General features: G+C 40.5%; 1 protein-coding gene across 5 annotated transcripts in view; it reads left to right on the forward strand.

Moving 5' to 3' along the window:
• Positions 1-305: 305 nt before the first annotated feature.
• Positions 306-16,753, forward strand: part of SRBD1 (S1 RNA binding domain 1) — a 133,493-nt gene continuing 117,045 nt past the window's right edge. For 3 of the 5 annotated variants that reach the window (XM_076334415.1, XM_076334418.1, XM_076334419.1), the window contains exons 1-10: positions 306-383; positions 1,670-1,780; positions 6,459-6,645; positions 7,953-8,035; positions 8,468-8,633; positions 9,704-10,066; positions 11,540-11,706; positions 12,809-12,926; positions 13,066-13,204; positions 16,082-16,178. In XM_076334415.1, the coding sequence (XP_076190530.1) occupies positions 7,953-8,035; positions 8,468-8,633; positions 9,704-10,066; positions 11,540-11,706; positions 12,809-12,926; positions 13,066-13,204; positions 16,082-16,178 (1,133 nt within the window). In that variant the 5' untranslated portion in view covers positions 306-383; positions 1,670-1,780; positions 6,459-6,645. Of the gene's footprint in view, positions 384-406; positions 437-1,669; positions 1,781-6,458; positions 6,646-6,805; positions 6,870-7,952; positions 8,036-8,467; positions 8,634-9,703; positions 10,067-11,539; positions 11,707-12,808; positions 12,927-13,065; positions 13,205-16,081; positions 16,179-16,753 lie in introns of those variants that run through there. The other 2 variants (XM_076334416.1, XM_076334417.1) reach the window with 2 other exon arrangements.

Raw genomic sequence — 16,753 nt, forward strand, 5'->3', positions numbered from 1 at the left:
CCCCGCCCGCCCCCCCCCGCGGCCGCCGCTCCGGCGCGCAGCGCCACCTGGCGGCGGCAGCGAGGCGCGTCCGGCCGAGGCCTGCCATCAGCGGGAGGGCGGCGGGGCAGCGCGGTTGGCACTTGCCGCCCCGGGGGCTGCCCGGCCCCGCCGGCCCCGCTCGCGAAGACTCCGCCACTGGCGGGAGCCCCGGGGCGGCGGGGACGGGGCGGGGCAGTGGGCGGAGCCGCCGCCGCCCCCGCCCCCTCCGGTGCCCTCTTCCTGCGGCGCGGCGCGGCGCGGCACAGCCGCCGCTTCCTGCTCCTCCCCGCGGCGCGTCGGGCGGGCGGCTCCGCCATGGCTGCCCTGGCGGCCCTTTCAAACGCGGCAGCCGGCAGCAGGGGGTAACGTCCGGGGAAGCCTCCCGCCCCTCGCCGGGCCCGGGCCGAGGGCGCGGGTGAGGCAGGGCGGGCAGCGGCCTGCGGGGCTGCGCTGGCCCCGGCGGCCTCCGTGCCGGGCGCCGCCAAGAGGGGGGCTTCCTGTTATCTCGGTTGTTGAGGTGGAAACGAGCCATTTTCTTCCTGGGCCTCCGTTTCTGTTCCCTGCCTCTCCCCCAGCCCGGGGGGAAGGGGTTGCTCGGGGCTCCTCTCGCCCTGAAATAGTGCCCGCGGGGGGCGGGTGAGCGGGACCGGGGATGCGGGCGGCAGCGCCCCGCGGGGGGGCCGGGACACCCACCGGGCTGGGCCGGGGGCGGGAGGGTGTGGGGCTCCCGGCCTCCCCTGGGATGCCTCCTGGGCCTCCCGCCCTCCTTGAGGGCAGGAAGGGGCTTGTGAACCACAGCTTATTCCCGTGGTTCTGCCTGGGAACTGATGCCCTTACCAGGCACGGGGGGTGAAAGTTAGCTCAATTAGTCCTTCCTCTTGAATGCTGTCAACAGATCTGAGGAAAGTGGGGCAGCGTCTGGGGAACAATAAGGCTTCGAAGTACATAAAGTGTATTTTAAGCTCAGTCATGTTTCTGGGCCAAAAAGCAGTGGTTTGGATGGTAGTGAGTCACCAAGCAACACACACTGCTTTACTCTCAACTCCCCTTGTGCCTGCAAGACTCCTAAATGAATGTTACTGGTGTGATGAACTATGGCTGTCGCCATGCAGAACAGATGTGCATCTTCTGTATCCTTCAGAAGTGAACATGTCCCATTAAATTAAGCTGGATTGGAGGAAAGGGGTAGCTGCACATGATGTAGCAGTCTGTTACTGAATCAGAAGCAGTGTCCCCCTGGTTTCGGGTAATGTCTGTTTTCATAGGTGGTTTGAGATAAGTGGTTTAAAAAAATGCATGGAGAGTGTTTGTTCCCCTGCCTTCCTGTGCACACCTCTTCTGATTCATTGACAGACTGCTGCGTCACGCAGGTTGTTCCTTTTCCCTGGTGGGACAGCTAGTTATAAGAACAGGCTTGGAGCAGAGCGTGGTTTCTAAGGGCACAGCCTTGGTGGTTTGCCTCTTTGGTGGTACTTCTGTGAGGAGTAGCAGTAGGTGCTAGGAAAAGGTACACCTTTTCCTTTCTGATTAGTGTTGGGGACTGTTTTGCTGTATGTGTGTACCCTATATGTCTCTCCCTTTCTTTCTGCCTGTAATTGTCCAGTTAGCACTGGAGTCTCCTGATTTGTGTCTCCGACTCCTTTCTCAGGCAGTCCTGACTGGCTTTGTGCAGGAAAAGTCCTTGGAAATCTACTGCACCAGCTTCTCTGAGCAAAAGTGTCTGGGAGTTCTCCAAGGTTTTAACCTCGAGAGGATTACAGTAAGTTTGATTTATATTTTGAAGTACAACTTAGTTGTTATAGGTGATAACAACCTTGTGGAGTGATAGAGCAATTTCTGTACAAATCCCTACCATTGGTCTGCATAGCATTTTTTCCCCTTTGCTGCTGACAGTATGCTCACACTTCGATTTCTTCTTAAGATGTTATTCTAGCATGCAATGGAAGTGTCTTAAAATGACAAGCAAAATCAAACTGTTGAGAGCCTGCATACATTTATTGAAACGGGCCATTCTGCTGCTACTAATAATGGTCTGAAATTCACTTGTCATGTGGGATTCGTAGTGCTTTTTATGTCCTGCCCCACATGCTTGGTGTTATAATAAACTGTCATTTGGCTAGTACTGTGTGATTTAAGAAAAAGCTAAAATGCAAAATTCTATTATACTTGCTATTTTCTTCATGCTAGAATAGCAGAGGCTGCAGAGCAAAGTTTGAGGAGCTTCCTGCATAGGCAGATTTCCCTTCTGGAAGGAACGCGTTACTTTAGATTAACTGGAAAAGAGCTTTAGAAGTTTCCGTGTCCTTTTCTGCTGGAGAGGGATTTTTTTGCAGTTACTGACATGAAATTAATTTCCAAGTATATGTGTGGTGGTGTGTTTGTTTGGTTCTGTGTTGTGTTTGTTTGTTTTTGTTTTTTTTAATCCTGTACCTTCAGATAGAAGAATCTATTTGATTGAGTTGTAAGGTGCAGTAGACTTTGATATTCAGATTTATATTTCTCTAGTTATGAGGGATTTATGTGACTTAATGTAGTAAGGTTATGAGATTTAAATTTGCCATAATGGCATTCATTTGATCATACTGTGAAAGTATAATTTTTTTCTATAACTTTCAACTGTTAAATACGTTTTTTTTTCCTTAAGTGCCCTGGAGAAGATGTCACAGTCTATTAGGATTACTGGAGCAATTTCTGACTCTGAAAATTGTTGCTCTAATGGTGGAGCTACAACACATAGCCTTGTACTAGTGCTGGACTTTGGGTTTTGGGAGAATGGTGGGGGGAGGGAGGGTTTTTTCATCTAATTACTTTTAAACTATTATTAAACTTTTCTTTCTGCAAGCAGTTGCTTATGCCACCTGGATTCACATATGATGAAATTTACTTTTAATGGGTTGTATCTTTGCATGAATAGGGAGGTTGAAGAGAGTATCAGTCTCTAAGTGAGACTTGGATTGCTCTTTAACATAAGGCCTTTAAAGCCTCAATCCACTTATATTCCACGTGCTACCTAGAACTCCTACTTGGGGAGAGAGACCAGAGGAATGATTACTTCCTTGCTGTATGTTTTGTGCATACCCATATTAAGATTCTGCACAGTGAAGTATAATAAGAGCTATCCTGTCACTCTTCTTTATTCCTGGCGTGGCCCAACACCAAGCTGCACTAGCCTTATTTTAATGAGTAGCTGACAGGCAGGGAGAAATGTGCTATTTACAGCCATTGGGATAGCATGAGTGCATTGTGGAGCTCTGCATTGGATGCAGAGAATAGAAGTGGTGGGAACAAAAGAACTGGCAACAAAACAGATGCCAAACTATTTGGAGAGTAGACCCGAGTAGACCTGGGAGATATATTTATCTACAATAGCAATGATTTAAATAGCTTCAGCTCTTCTTCACTGGACAGCATAACAGCACTGCAAAGTCCTCTTTCACTTTTAAGTGGGAAGTACTTTTGAAGAACACGCTGTAACTGCTTTGGGTTTTGTGGAGAAGCAAGGCTTTAGTGATGGCTGACCGTGAGAAGCAAAGAGAATTCAGGTGTTTCAAGCAATGATGTTTAATGCTGCCTGCTGTCATTTGGGGAGAGATGGACAAGCAGAAGAGTTTTGATTCTCTTGAATAGGGGCATCAGGGGTGTAGTGTGAAGGTTCAGTGTTAAGGTTTCAGCCTGTTGCAGAGAGGCAAAATATCGTACATGGACCAATCTCAAATGAAGCAGGACTTGGGAGCTAAAGTGTGTGGGCAAGGCTGAAGTTTCTACCTCCTAGCTCCTGTTGCCTGGCGTGGAAGTAAAATACTGTTGGTGAGATGATTAAGAACTCTTTCTCAAGTAACAACATTTTTTTTTTTTAATGACTGTAAAGTTTCCGACAACATATATAAAATAAGAAAAAAGATAACATATAAAATAAGAAAAAAGATAACGTGTTAGCAAATGTTACTTGGAAGTTTGCTGGCCCCAGGTGTGAGGAAAGCAGCTAGAACAGAGCTGTAGGAGTTCAATATGCTAACTGGCAAGCCAGTGAAATCCTACACAGGGATAACTTGTGCACATCACTGGATACTGCATGTTTACTTACTTCAGGCGGTAAGTACAGGAGACACCAGTGATCCAGGCATGCAGACACCTGCGATAAGGTACAGCAATACTGAACACAGACACAGGAGGGGAAAAAAGTTTACTCTGACTTGTGTCTGGTATAAATTGATTACTCTTCATTTTTCAAGAAGCAGTCACTTTTGTAATTGGCTCTTCTACAGCTATAGGACTTTTCTGGATTTGGGAAGGGGACACAGATCTATGCAAGTTATAGTTTCTTTCCTCAGAGTAGAAACAAGCCCCCACTTTGTGTATGGTTACCTGGAGGTGACAGAGAAGGAAGAGGTAAAGGCAGTTTTCCCACTGAGGCCAGTCTATCTGGAAAATATAATAGGAGATAAGTGGCCAACTTCATACTGTCTTGATCCCAGCATGCTGTGGGAGGGTGAATAAAGCTCTTCCAAGCTCCCTCAACACTTGAGGCAGGAGATGTGGGGGACCATATCCCAGTAGAAGCAGAGCACGGAGCAGGCAATAGCTTGTTTGATTGCCTGGTCATGTCAGTGCAGTCAGCATTGTAGATGCCCCATGTGGAGCATAACTGTGTTTGCCTGTTTCTTGAGTCTTCCTGCCTCACTTCAGGGACTGTCTCTAAGCTTTTTTAAAAAAAATCCGTAATGTTTGTTCACCATCGTCAGTGGCATTTAGACTCTGCTTTTTCATCCTCTTCCCTGCCTCCCCCTCCGCAGTGAATCACAGAAGGACTGTTTTTCTTAGTCATTAACTGTGGGTGTTAGCACACCCTAGCGCAGGCAGCTCAGGAGGAAAATTTAGCAGACAGCTGTCTGGCAATTTGGAATCAAATCAGAAGTACATTTGAGGATTTGAATAAAAAAAATGATTCTTTGTAAACAAAAAGAATATATGTAGCAACTGCAGGATTCTTTTTCTACAAATATGAAGTACAGTTAGTTCGATGTATACCTTATTAGAAGGGGAGGTGGTTATGACTTGGCCCCACCTCACAGTGAAATATCGTGACTTTTTTTTTCCCTTGTGATACCCCATGTTTGATATTTATCTCACAGATGCTCTTTGGTATTGGGCTTTTATTTTGAGCTGTAGAACTCTATTTTGGCTTCTGACCACGGCTTGTCTGTTCATGGAGAGTTATTCTGAAATAAGTTTTGTGCTTTAAATTCACATCTTACCTTAGTTAAAATTAACTGTTAAGTGCAGGTACAAAAGCCTTTAGGAACAAAGTTACCACTCTTCTCGAGAAAATTTAGTAGATTAATAATACAATTAAAGTTGGAGTTTATGTATCTGAGGCCAATCCTGACTCACTACATGCTCATAAGAACTGATACAATATTGACACAGATTCTGTGCTGGTCTTGTCGTCTTTGATCTTCTGGATCAAACGTTTTTGATACTTCTCCAGCTTTCTGAAGGACTGCAACAAACACTTAAAAGATGATCTAATTATTTTTTAAAGTTGAAAATCCAAGAAATCAAAAGAAAAAAAACCCACACACATTGAACTGTCCCATAAAGACTTAGCCTTATTACATATCACTTTCTATTCTATTTCATGCTTTCCTATGCCATTTTTGTATTTGCTGTATGGTAATTCTCAGACTTAAGGATGTAGGAGCAAATACTAATCTGTTCATGAAGAATGTGGAAAATGCCTGGTTTCATAAACCAAGGAGCTCATCTTCCATTCTTATGCTGATATGAAGAGTTAAATCAATCACCAGTGTTGGATGACAGGAAGTACAATTAATTTTATAGAGTAAGCTTTACCTTTGCTATAATCTTACTTAATGTAACAATACAAATATTGAGATATTTTGAGACCCTGCCCTTGGCCCCTTGAGGTGAGAGGGAAATATTAGCAGAAAAAAGACCTTCTGGATGACGCTTTCCTTTTACCTGGGCCTTTGGATAAGCCCCAAAACTATCATGGTGATATGCTGAGTGTCCAAAACTGACAGGGAAGTTTAGAGAGCGGTGTTACGTAGGGGGAGTGCTGACCTCAGGTGAGAGAACATGCGTGTTGGCTTTTTTCTTCTTCCTTGCTATGATTCAATGGGTAACTATGAAGAAGCTGGTTCGAGTGTTTAAAAACTGATCACTGGCTTCCAAAATTGCCTGGAATACTGAAAAATACCCACCTAGTTGGATTAGCTGAAGAAGCATGACTGATAATTATATTGTAAGCTAAACACCTAGTTTGAAAACAGAGAACTGTGAGACCTAATCATGTGGAAAGTGTCTCAGTGCCTGCAAAAAATGGATTAGAGATCCATGTGGCTCAGGTGTTACCGAATTCTGGAAATCTTGGTGTTGCAAACATGAATAATGTTTTTTGTTTCTCCCATTCACAGATTAAAGTACAGTAGAAAATGGAAACATTTTCATGCCTCTGAGGTAATGGGAATAATTAATGAATTAAGACTATGATAATGACCGTTCAGCTATAAAGAGCTAAGGAAAACGGAGAAGCAGAGTGGCTGGGCGAAGTTGCAGGTGTCTCAGAACTGACAGTGAAAAGTCACCTGGGAAGCTAGTAAGGTGAGTAATGTTTTCTGTGTTCGGTGGAGATTTCTGTTTTCCTGTGGTAGACGTGTATTCTAACCAGTCACATAATGGGATTTCAGTCAGTGGAACAGCACAGAAATGCTGACCTGCTACTGACCATGATGATTGCTACAAGAAGGCGTTTTGCAAGCAAGCTAATAGCTAGTGCTATTTGATGTCCTTCCACTGCGGTGCTGAAAATGGTCACTTAAATTCAGGTACTGCTTTACAAGGAAAACTTGTTGAAAGCCATTAATAACAATAGTTATGCTTCTAGTGCTTGAACAGAGGCCAGAATGAAGTTGGGTTAAAGAGCGTTTTGCCCTTGAATTAAATGGCACTTTGAAAAGCGCTTATCCAGTTTGTATGTGTAACCATGGGACTTTAAGGCTCGCATCACAGTGGTAAGGCTGGATCAAAGGTCGAAGCGCAAGAAGTTTTTTGGGTATGAGAGCTGGAGAATAGAATGTGAAGAATGGTGAAATTGTACCAGATATCGGTAAAATGTTTATGAATTTTATAGTTCTAGAAATGCTTTTTTGTTGTTTATTTTTTTAATTTTAATTTTCTGGCAGGTAAAATTTTGAGGGTACCTAAAATTCTCTAAAACTGCCAAATATGATTATTGAAATTCATGGGCCCAACCATTGCCCAAAATTCTGTAACTGATTAACTGAAATGCAGCTATTGTAGGTGTGAATCTCGGGTCAGGAGAAACTCTGTGCCTTCCCTTTTTACCTTTGGTAATTGTTTTATGCACTTTCTATATGCTAATGAGCAGCTCTTTGAAAATCATTGTTTTTATTATGCATACAAGCAACGGATAGTCTTTAAAGGTGAAATTCTGAATCAAAATGGGCAATCTTCTTGTAGTCCTGTTCACATCAAAACCATATGCAAGCTTACCTTACTAGATCTTTAATTTTATTTTTTGTGCTTCTTAGATTGATGGAGGAAAGGCTGGCACAGTATATAAGTGATACCCAATAATATGTCTGAGAACCAGTACTCTTTTTGCTAGGATAGCTTTACATGCAAGCCAAATAATTACCTCCATTTGAAGAGAAAAATAATTTGAGAGGCTATAATGCTGGTTTGTTTGCTCAGTTGAAAAGATTGTTGAATATGTGCTGCTGTGGCCTGAATTCTTGGATACTAAGAAATCCAAACTTGCTCTAGGGGAAACTTTTGTGATTGGTGAAGACATTATGAGGGCACACTTGGCAGTGAGTTAAAGGGCTGAGTAAGAGAATACAACTTCAACCAAATGCTCTGTTTCTCTCTTCTTGCCTCTGTTTCAGATGTCATCTCTACCAAGGAGGGTGAAATCTGAAGCCAAAGCCCTTACATCAGAAGATGATGAACTACCTTCATTTCTTAATTCGTAAGATTGCTTTTTTCCTTAGGATTTTTTTTAAATGTTTATGCTAAGCATAAGCGACTGCATAAGAAGAACACTCAGTTTCTGAGCAGTTGACTAAAAAGTTTGAATGCACAAAACTTCAATTATAAAACACAAATTACCTGTGCTGCTTCACGCTCACAGTGAAAATGGGGTGAAACGGAATTGCCAGTTGTCCAAACAGAATCAGGTCACACATCCCAGTGACCAGCTTCAGGAGAGCTTGGTAAATTGTTCCAGCCATTAGCTCTGCAACAGCATGAAAGACTTGTATTTGTTGAGTCTGCCTACGTTTCTGTTCATTTCTCCTGTTTGCTTCCTTTCATGTCAGAAAACACTCAGACTGGTTTGCTTATGGGTGGGGTTTTTTTTATTCTTCTCATAAGCAATATTGTTCATTTGTTTGTTTTTCAGGAGCTCTGAATCAGAGGAGGAAGAGGAGGAGTGGGAGCCAAAAAGCAAAATCGCCAAGAGACCTCGGTTGCCAAAGAAAAATGAGGCAAAAACTAAAAAAGTTGCTGCTCCACGGTCAGCTGTGGCCAGGAAGAAGGTCAAGAAGGCAGCAATAAAAGAGGAAATGGTGAGTATCTGTAAGCAAGAGATATTTAATTACTGTGGTTGGCAAGTAACATGAGCAGAATTTTTCCAGCTCTGGTTCACTTGGTTGCCCAAGTCTGATCAGCTCATCTGATTCCACTGTTACTGAATATTCAGTATGTTTGATAAACATGGCTTTCTTATGTACTTAAGTGTCCCAGATCTAAAGGCCCTTCTTTAAAATTTTGGCCAATGATAATGGGACATGGTTTTCCCTGGAGATCTCTTTCAACAACAAAAATAAATAATAAATACCTCTGTTGTTCTTTCAGTAATGAAAACTAAACACTCTAATATCTCTGGTTTCTGTGTTGCACCTTTGATGTCTTCTACCTTTTCACCAGCTGGGTACCACAACAAAAAGAAGGCCTGTCCTTATGTTTCCTTGCATGGCTGTTCGACCCAGTAAGGATCGCAGTTTTATTATGACAAATATAAGATGCACTTCTATCAGAAGTTCCTTACTTCTGTCTAAGATTAACATCAGAGGTCAGGTCATGATAGCAGCCAGTCCTTCTGGTTTATACTGATGTTTCTGAACATCTTGACGTATATGGCATATTGAGAAATATGTTCTTGGACTCTGAAGAAGATCTCGGGAAATTCAGGAAAGAAGGTGTGGCTTGTCCAAGGTTAAACAATATCTTAGCAGACCAAGTGTCAGTTCCAGTTCCCATGCTGCACCTAACACCTCATTAGAAGAGTGCTTCCCTGCCCTGCTGTTCCCTGTTTTGTTGAGATGAGTGGAGGCAAGGACTGTAGGTCAGTGTCTTCCGAAGGAGAGCCCTTCAGAAGATTATTATTAAAGTCTCTCCATCAAAGAGATCAAAGTTTGATCTTTTAAATCACAGTTTTGCTGGGTATGTTTGTCTCTTTTCCTCCACGCAAGGTATATTTCAGGTTACTTGATTTCTGGCTTGGCATTTCCCTGCCAGACAGAGACATCACTCGGAAAAATGATGTCTGGTATCAAGCCTTCCTAGGTTTTAATTGAAATGTTGAACCAGTTTGTAACAGTCAATGCTTAACATAGTTTCAATGCCTTTTTGGCAGGATGTATCCTTGCCTATTGCTCCTGCAGAAGTTAATAAAATGCAGCTTCTAGAGCCTAAGGAAGAAGATGTAGGCACTAAACCAAAAACTTTAAATCAAAAGCCAGAAGTGCCGAAAAAAATGGAAATAAATTCATTCCAAGGGAAGAAAGTAAAGAGTTTGGAGAATGATGAAGAACCCTCAACAAGCGTTCCTGTAGCGGGAAATCAAGTGAAACATGAGAAATCTGAGGAGGATTTTGCATTTGATGAACCACCTTTTAAAAAGATTAAGTCGACTACATGTCCTGAAGGAAAGCCAGTAAAAAATCTAGGAGGCAACAAAGTAAAAGAAGAATTTGAGATGAACTGGGATATTGTACAGGTATGAGATCTTCTCCTTTTCTGAGGTATCAATGAAACCATTTCCTACATAATTAGCACTTAGATTCTAACATACAATTTGAGTCCTCTTGGCATCATTTGGAGTGTCAGAGAGTCATTGTGCTGTTAAGTAGTCATTTAACCTCTGCTTAAATTGTCATAATACATATATACATATAAATGTTGGTTGGTAACTGTTAAAAGTTCAAACTTTAACATAATTCAAATATCTGTGACTTAGGCAGTCCTTAGTATAAAGCTAGCCTGTAACAGTTTGCACATTTCTTCTGTCTTGGCACATGGGGTTTTTTGTGGATATAGTCAACTGAAACTCCTACAGGAAGGGATGCTGAAAGAATTGGGATGTCTGTGTGCATAGTTTCAGAATTTAAGATTTAGTGTGGATCACTTTGTTGTAGAGACTCATATAAGAGCGTATATCAATTTACATTATCATCAGGGAGGAGATTGCGTTCTTGGAACAGTGACATCAAGGGAGATATCATCTTTCTTTTTGTAGGATGTTAACTTTGAAGCTGTTCATATGAAGACAGTTCTAGGATAGCTCCTGTTCTGGGAGGCTGGATATGGTTATGGAAGATTTTGATATGAACAGAATGGGAATAGATTGGGTACATCCTATTCATCATCCTTAGTACTGCCTGCTTAAGCAAGGTGTAAAATTTTGTTCCTGAGTCTTCTAAAATATTCCTGGAAATGCAGATGGAGAATTTGATCTTTATGTATTGCTGCTCTAAAAGCAGTGAATATGATTGTGCAGGAGTTGTTATATTTTTAGGCTTCAGAACAAAACTTTCGGAAGGCTTTTAAATCAGCTGTTAACTGTAGCAAAGTACAAACAAACTGTGATAGTTAAAATGTTACTAAGGTAAGGTACTTATGTACTTTGTTCTCAATTCCATATTGATACACTATAACTTTAGAAAGCCCAATTTGTACAAAATCCTGTTTAATTTAGTGAGGTTTGGTTCATCTTGAAACCTTTAGTAATATCATGCTAGTTTCCAATTATTGGTGGAGTGGGATTTGGATCAGCTTTGGGTTTGTAGGGTGGGTTTGTTTTGTTTAACCATGAGGTATGTCAGTGTTGGTTTTAAAAAAAAAAAGTTCCAAGTTTTCTGAGTTGCCATGTGCAGTTTGTTGTCTTTCTGTGTGTTTGTGTTTGGGGGTTTTTTTAATTGTTTTTTTCTGTTCCCAAGAGGCACTCCTTCCTGCATTTTTTTTTTCTGTAGTTACAAGTTTCTGGAAACACTGGTTGCTGCATGTCTTTCTGAATGTAGTGGGTGTGGTGGCTGGATGCATGGGAAGACATCCTGTCTTAGGGAGGACAGTAGTCCCTGCTGTCCAGCATAATATTCTGGGGGTGATTTTGAACTTTGAGTGAGGGGCTGTTTAAAGCAATGTATCACTTTTCTTAAATGTTTTTTTTGTTTTTTTTTTTTGCATGTGACAGGCCTTGTCAGAAATAACAAATGTTGAACCATGGGTATGTGCAAACTTAATTCGCCTCTTTCAAGAAGAAAACACAATTCCTTTTATTGCTCGGTATCGAAAAGAACTCATCAATAATCTGGAGGCTGATGCCTTGAGAGAAGTGCAGCAAACATTGGAGGAACTACGGTAAGTAAGTTAATACCAGGAGGTATCTGGGGGGGAGGTAAGTAACAACCAGCTGCTGCTTCTGTGTTCCTGTTTTGGCATTTTGTACACACTGCAATTATAAAGGAACTCCTACAGAAGAAAGTTTAAAACTGAGGTAATTATGCTTGATGCCTGTCTGTTTTTTACTCTAACAAGAAATCTAGCATAATTAATTGTCAAATAAAAATTAAGATCTTAATCTTTCTGCAGTTTTAGTAGCTTGCAGGTCCTGGAGATACCTAACCCAATTAGATGTAAGCTGCCCCCTTAGAAGAAGAATCACTGAGAATCACTTGGCTCCCCATTTGGAGCAGCGAAGCCTCTAGTGAAGAGCACTTCTTGATGTTGTAGTGCATCAGGAGGGCAGGCTAAACCATCATGGACCATTGCAGCAAAGAAATGATCAGCAAAGCCCGCTGCAGGGGTGGATGAGACTGCTCTCACTGCTCCTTCTTTTTGGGTGGCTGTATGTTCTTGAGATGGCAAAGGAACAGACTTGCCAGCTGTTCTGTCAACATGGTGTCTTCCCCCTTGTACTCCCTGGCTATCCCCTAGCAGGAGATTCTTTCCAAAGAGGGAAGGTGGCCTGAGATAGTTCTTGTCTGAACAAGTAACTTAAATCACAACAAAATACCTTTCCTGCCTGTGGTTGCTCACAGGTATCTTACTGAAGGTCTAAGAGTTTGAAATCTGGTACCCTGTACTTGATACTGCAGAACTACCTTGATACGAATTACGACTGTAAGTGCTCATCAAAATGGATTTAACTTAGGGCCTTTTTATTTGGCTTTCAGGCCAGTAATCTTGCAAAAATGTATATATCGGTAACAACTATCAGTATTGTTTGATGATTTTTCTTAAAGCTACCACAAGATATTTTGGTACAGTTTTGAACTAATTGGAGAAAGAGAGTAATAGTTAGAAACTCTCTTGGATTGTCATACTTGTTTTGTTGAGGATTAGCATGAGATACAATCTTCAGGGGTTTGAGAGAGCTTCAGCAGTGTAATAAGGTCGCAATCAATAGCCTTTTTAATCCAACATGAAATGTGACTGTTAATATCAATCTCTTGCATTTTAGTACTGTTGCAAAAAAGACGCATACGATGATACAGAAGTTGAAGAAAGAAGGGAAATTATCCGGGTGCCTTTTAACAGCATTATTAAATTGCAGAACTTTGGAAGAATTAGACCATGTGGTCAGTACACTAGTCTTTTTCAGATCATCCTCAGTTTAAATGTAATCTTGCATAACTAAATAGTGCATGATGCAAAATACGTAGCATGACTGAAATATTTCCTTGCCTTTTAATAACTGTATTTTTTGTTTGCTTTAAGTCTGCACCTTATAAAACTGGGAGTAAAGGCACCAAAGCCCAGAGGGCCAAGCAGCTGGGATTAGAACCTGCTGCTCTCTCCCTTCTGCAGAATCCTATGGAACTCAACCTCTTTTCTTACATTAGACCTAATACCAAAGGTAAGCACTCTGCTTCTATGAGCAGTAATGTCTTAAAAGCCTCAAAATATTTTAAAAGGGAAATTATTTTAATTGTTCTGATGTTGCATTATGCAACTCTTTTAAATTCCACAGTTCTTTTAGCAGCATGTGGTAGATTTTAAATTTAATGTCATGGCTCCCAAACCTTTCCTGTCTTTTTGTGCTGTAAATAGTAGTAATTCTGGTATACCAGCAGACAGAAGTCTGGAGATGTTAGAGTATAGTTGTCATCTGTATTTACTGGTAAGAGAGAGGGAACTGCGCTGCACACCTGAGACCTCTCCATGGTTCTTCTCTTACTTTAATTGTTTACTGAAGATTCAACACTGATTGTATGAAGGGCTTAAGCTCATACTTTTTACTGAAGTAAATGTCACCCGTCAAAGCATATCTTAATAAAAACTGGCCTCGGTGACTGGGAGTGAGCGGGAGAGAGTTTTTACTATTGAATGACAGTAGGGGTTGGAGAAGATGTAATCTCTGAAATTTGAGTAGTAACTTTAACGGTATGATTGTCACACACAGACTGCAGAATTGTGTTTCTTTGTGAATGCAGTTATGGGTGAATCTGTAGGGGGCAATCTCTGACAATAAAATACGAAGATTGCTGCAACCTTCTGTATGGTGTTAAAATAGAGAAGTGCTTTTCTTCTTCCCTGCCCCAACGTTTATTTTTTTTATTTTAACGTAAAAGTGCTGAACCTACTGGTGAAGCTGACTTACTCTTCCCACTTATGTTGTTCTTTTGTTTTATTTAAATATTGTTTATAAAATGATCCTAACTTGGCATTCAAAATCAGTTACAAAATATTCTGATTGTTTAATTACTGCATTGTAGCATATGTCATTATTTCATACAGCAGTATATTGCAAGCACGTATCTGACTATTCTGGCAGACTCTAAAGAGCCAAATGAAAATCTTCACGGTGAAAGTTCAAATAAATTTTTTAGGGTGCATTCAGAAAGGAGTGCTATCTGTTGCAGCATAAACACTTCAATTTTTGGAATCAGTACACCTGTTTTCAATTTTGTGCTAAAAATAATGTTGCTTAGGTTTATATAATGGTTACCATTTGAAAGGCGTATCAGAAACAAACATACATATATGAACTGGGTCACTTCTATCAGCTTGGGAGCCAGGTTGACAACCTATATACAGTTTGAGATCAGAGTGAATTTCTGTTGAAGGGATGAGCCATTTGCTGTGCAGAAGAGTTTTCATCAAAGCTTAATATTCAGTTATTTTAAATTCTCAGTGTTTTTAAACTTAGACTAAAAATAAACTGAAATAAAAACTGCAGTTCATGTTTCAAAGCCAGATATTTGAAAGTTATGGAAGTAGGCTCACTAGAAAACTTTGTTCTTCTTTTTAGTTGTATGCGTGGTCCAACATTTCTCTAATTAAACAAGCATGTGCAGTTTTTAAAATGGACACAGTTAATGCCCATGTGAGTGGTGCTTGTTGAATGGGAACTTTTTGATTATTTCTTTAATTCTGATTGGTTTTGGTCTGTTTATCTCATTCAGATTCTCTGCTAGAATTAAAATAATGTCACCATGTATACTTCTCGTACTTGAGTGTCTCACAATAATTCGTATTCAATATAATGCATGTTTTATAATTCCCTTAGCTTTGTATTCTGATGTTACGTTACTTTTACCATATGAAACACTAACTCAGATGTAAAGAGCCAAATTCCACAACTTCCGATCAGTTCAGGCATTTAATAACATAATAAGAATTTAATAAGAGAATAAGAATTTATTCTCCCACTTTTATTTTTCTTTCTGGCAGGTAAGTTTAGCTTCCCCTTTTTAAAAAAGGGCAAGATTATTTCTTTATAATGTGTAACTCTATAGCCCAATCGGAAGCAGGGTTCTGGATTCAATAAAAATATTAGTTCTTAGAGCTATGCAGTTTTTTTTTTTTAAAATGGCATTGATAAAGCTCTTTCAAGATATTGGTAGCCCATCAGACAACAGAGTAAAAAATAATGTGTGTTGAAGGAGACAGTTAATCCTGTATTTGCCAACTCTAGGATTCTTGCTTTTTGCTGTGAAGCATTTGTTACTGACTGTTGCTAGAAACAGGGTTAGATATATTGATTTTAAAATACAAGATGTCAGTTTTATTTCATTACCTTCTGGTTCTGGTCCAATTCAACCACTGTGCTGAGGACAATGCTGTACCACATCTGGTCTTTTGAAGTGAGGGATGGTTCTGTGTGTTGGAAAGCTGAATGATTCTGTTATCAGCTCTCTAGAATACTTTGCTATGGAGACATTTTATAACTTCACTGAACAGTGTTTCATGGGAGAGGGTGAGGGTAGCCCAACCTCAGAAAGTGGCACTGTGCGAACTCCTGCTACAAACCAGTGGAAATATAAAACTATTACACAGAGAAAGGACAGGATTGCCTGCAAAGATTTTAGGCAGTTTCTATATCAGTAGCAAAAAGTGTAAACTTGTGCTGTGATTACTCATTTTATTACAACTGCAAAAATTGTACTTGAATATCCAATTTTACCGTTGTAAATAATTAATTTGCATCGTAAATGTCAGATCTGTTAGCATCAAAGTCACAAAATTATTATTTTTCTCTCATTTTAATGTCATTTTGATTTACGATACTGCATTGGTCACTTTAGGCTCATTAAAAATTTTCAGATGTTTTGGAAAGCAAGCTTATTTAAAAAAATTCTAATGAACTAGGATTCTTCATTGAAACCTCTGCAAATCAGTTGGATATCTTGCATCAATTTTCTTTCGGCTCGTATATATTTTATTAGTGCTTGTGCAGTTGTGTAATTTTTCATGTTACCTTTTTTATAATTACTAACCTTTTTCTTCTAAGGCCTTTCAACTATTCAGGAGGTAGAGGCTGGTGTACAGCATATTTTAGCTGACATCTTCGCTAAAGATAAAGATACACTGGATTTTATCAGGAAATTGTAAGTTTGATTTTTTTTTTAAATTTTCTAAATTTTCCTGGTTACATGGTAAGATTCAGTCTCCTACTGTGCACATATGTAATTCATTTTTTTTAATGACGTGAAAACAGTGTTACTGTGAGATTGCATTAGGTCCATTCCTTCACTTGTGCTGGAGACGTTCTTTAGCCTTTCTGCCCGTCTGGCTATCAGTGGAGGAGAAATCTCCTGTGAGCATGGCATGACACTGTGACTCCCAAAGACTGTTCCATATAGAGCATATCCCCCTTGCGGTTAGTGATCTGTAAGGCAAAGTTTTCTCTCCTTGCACTTCCTTCAAGCTATGACTTTCCAGAGGTGTATCTGCTCCGATATTTACTATTTATTATTACTCCAATATTTACTGCTTGACACCAGACAGTGTAATTAGCATGCAGTGATGGTTGATTCTGGCATTGGAAGACAATCAGGCAAGCAAATGTGACCGTTTTTAAAGCAGGAGTTACTGATCCTCTGTGTTAGCTGACTTTTTTTTTTACATTACATTTTCTTACATTACATAATGACTTCAAGGTTATTTGTCATGTCCGGGGACT

Source organism: Aptenodytes patagonicus, chromosome 3 (genome assembly GCF_965638725.1).
Source record: "Aptenodytes patagonicus chromosome 3, bAptPat1.pri.cur, whole genome shotgun sequence".
Taxonomy (NCBI): Eukaryota; Metazoa; Chordata; class Aves; order Sphenisciformes; family Spheniscidae; genus Aptenodytes; species Aptenodytes patagonicus.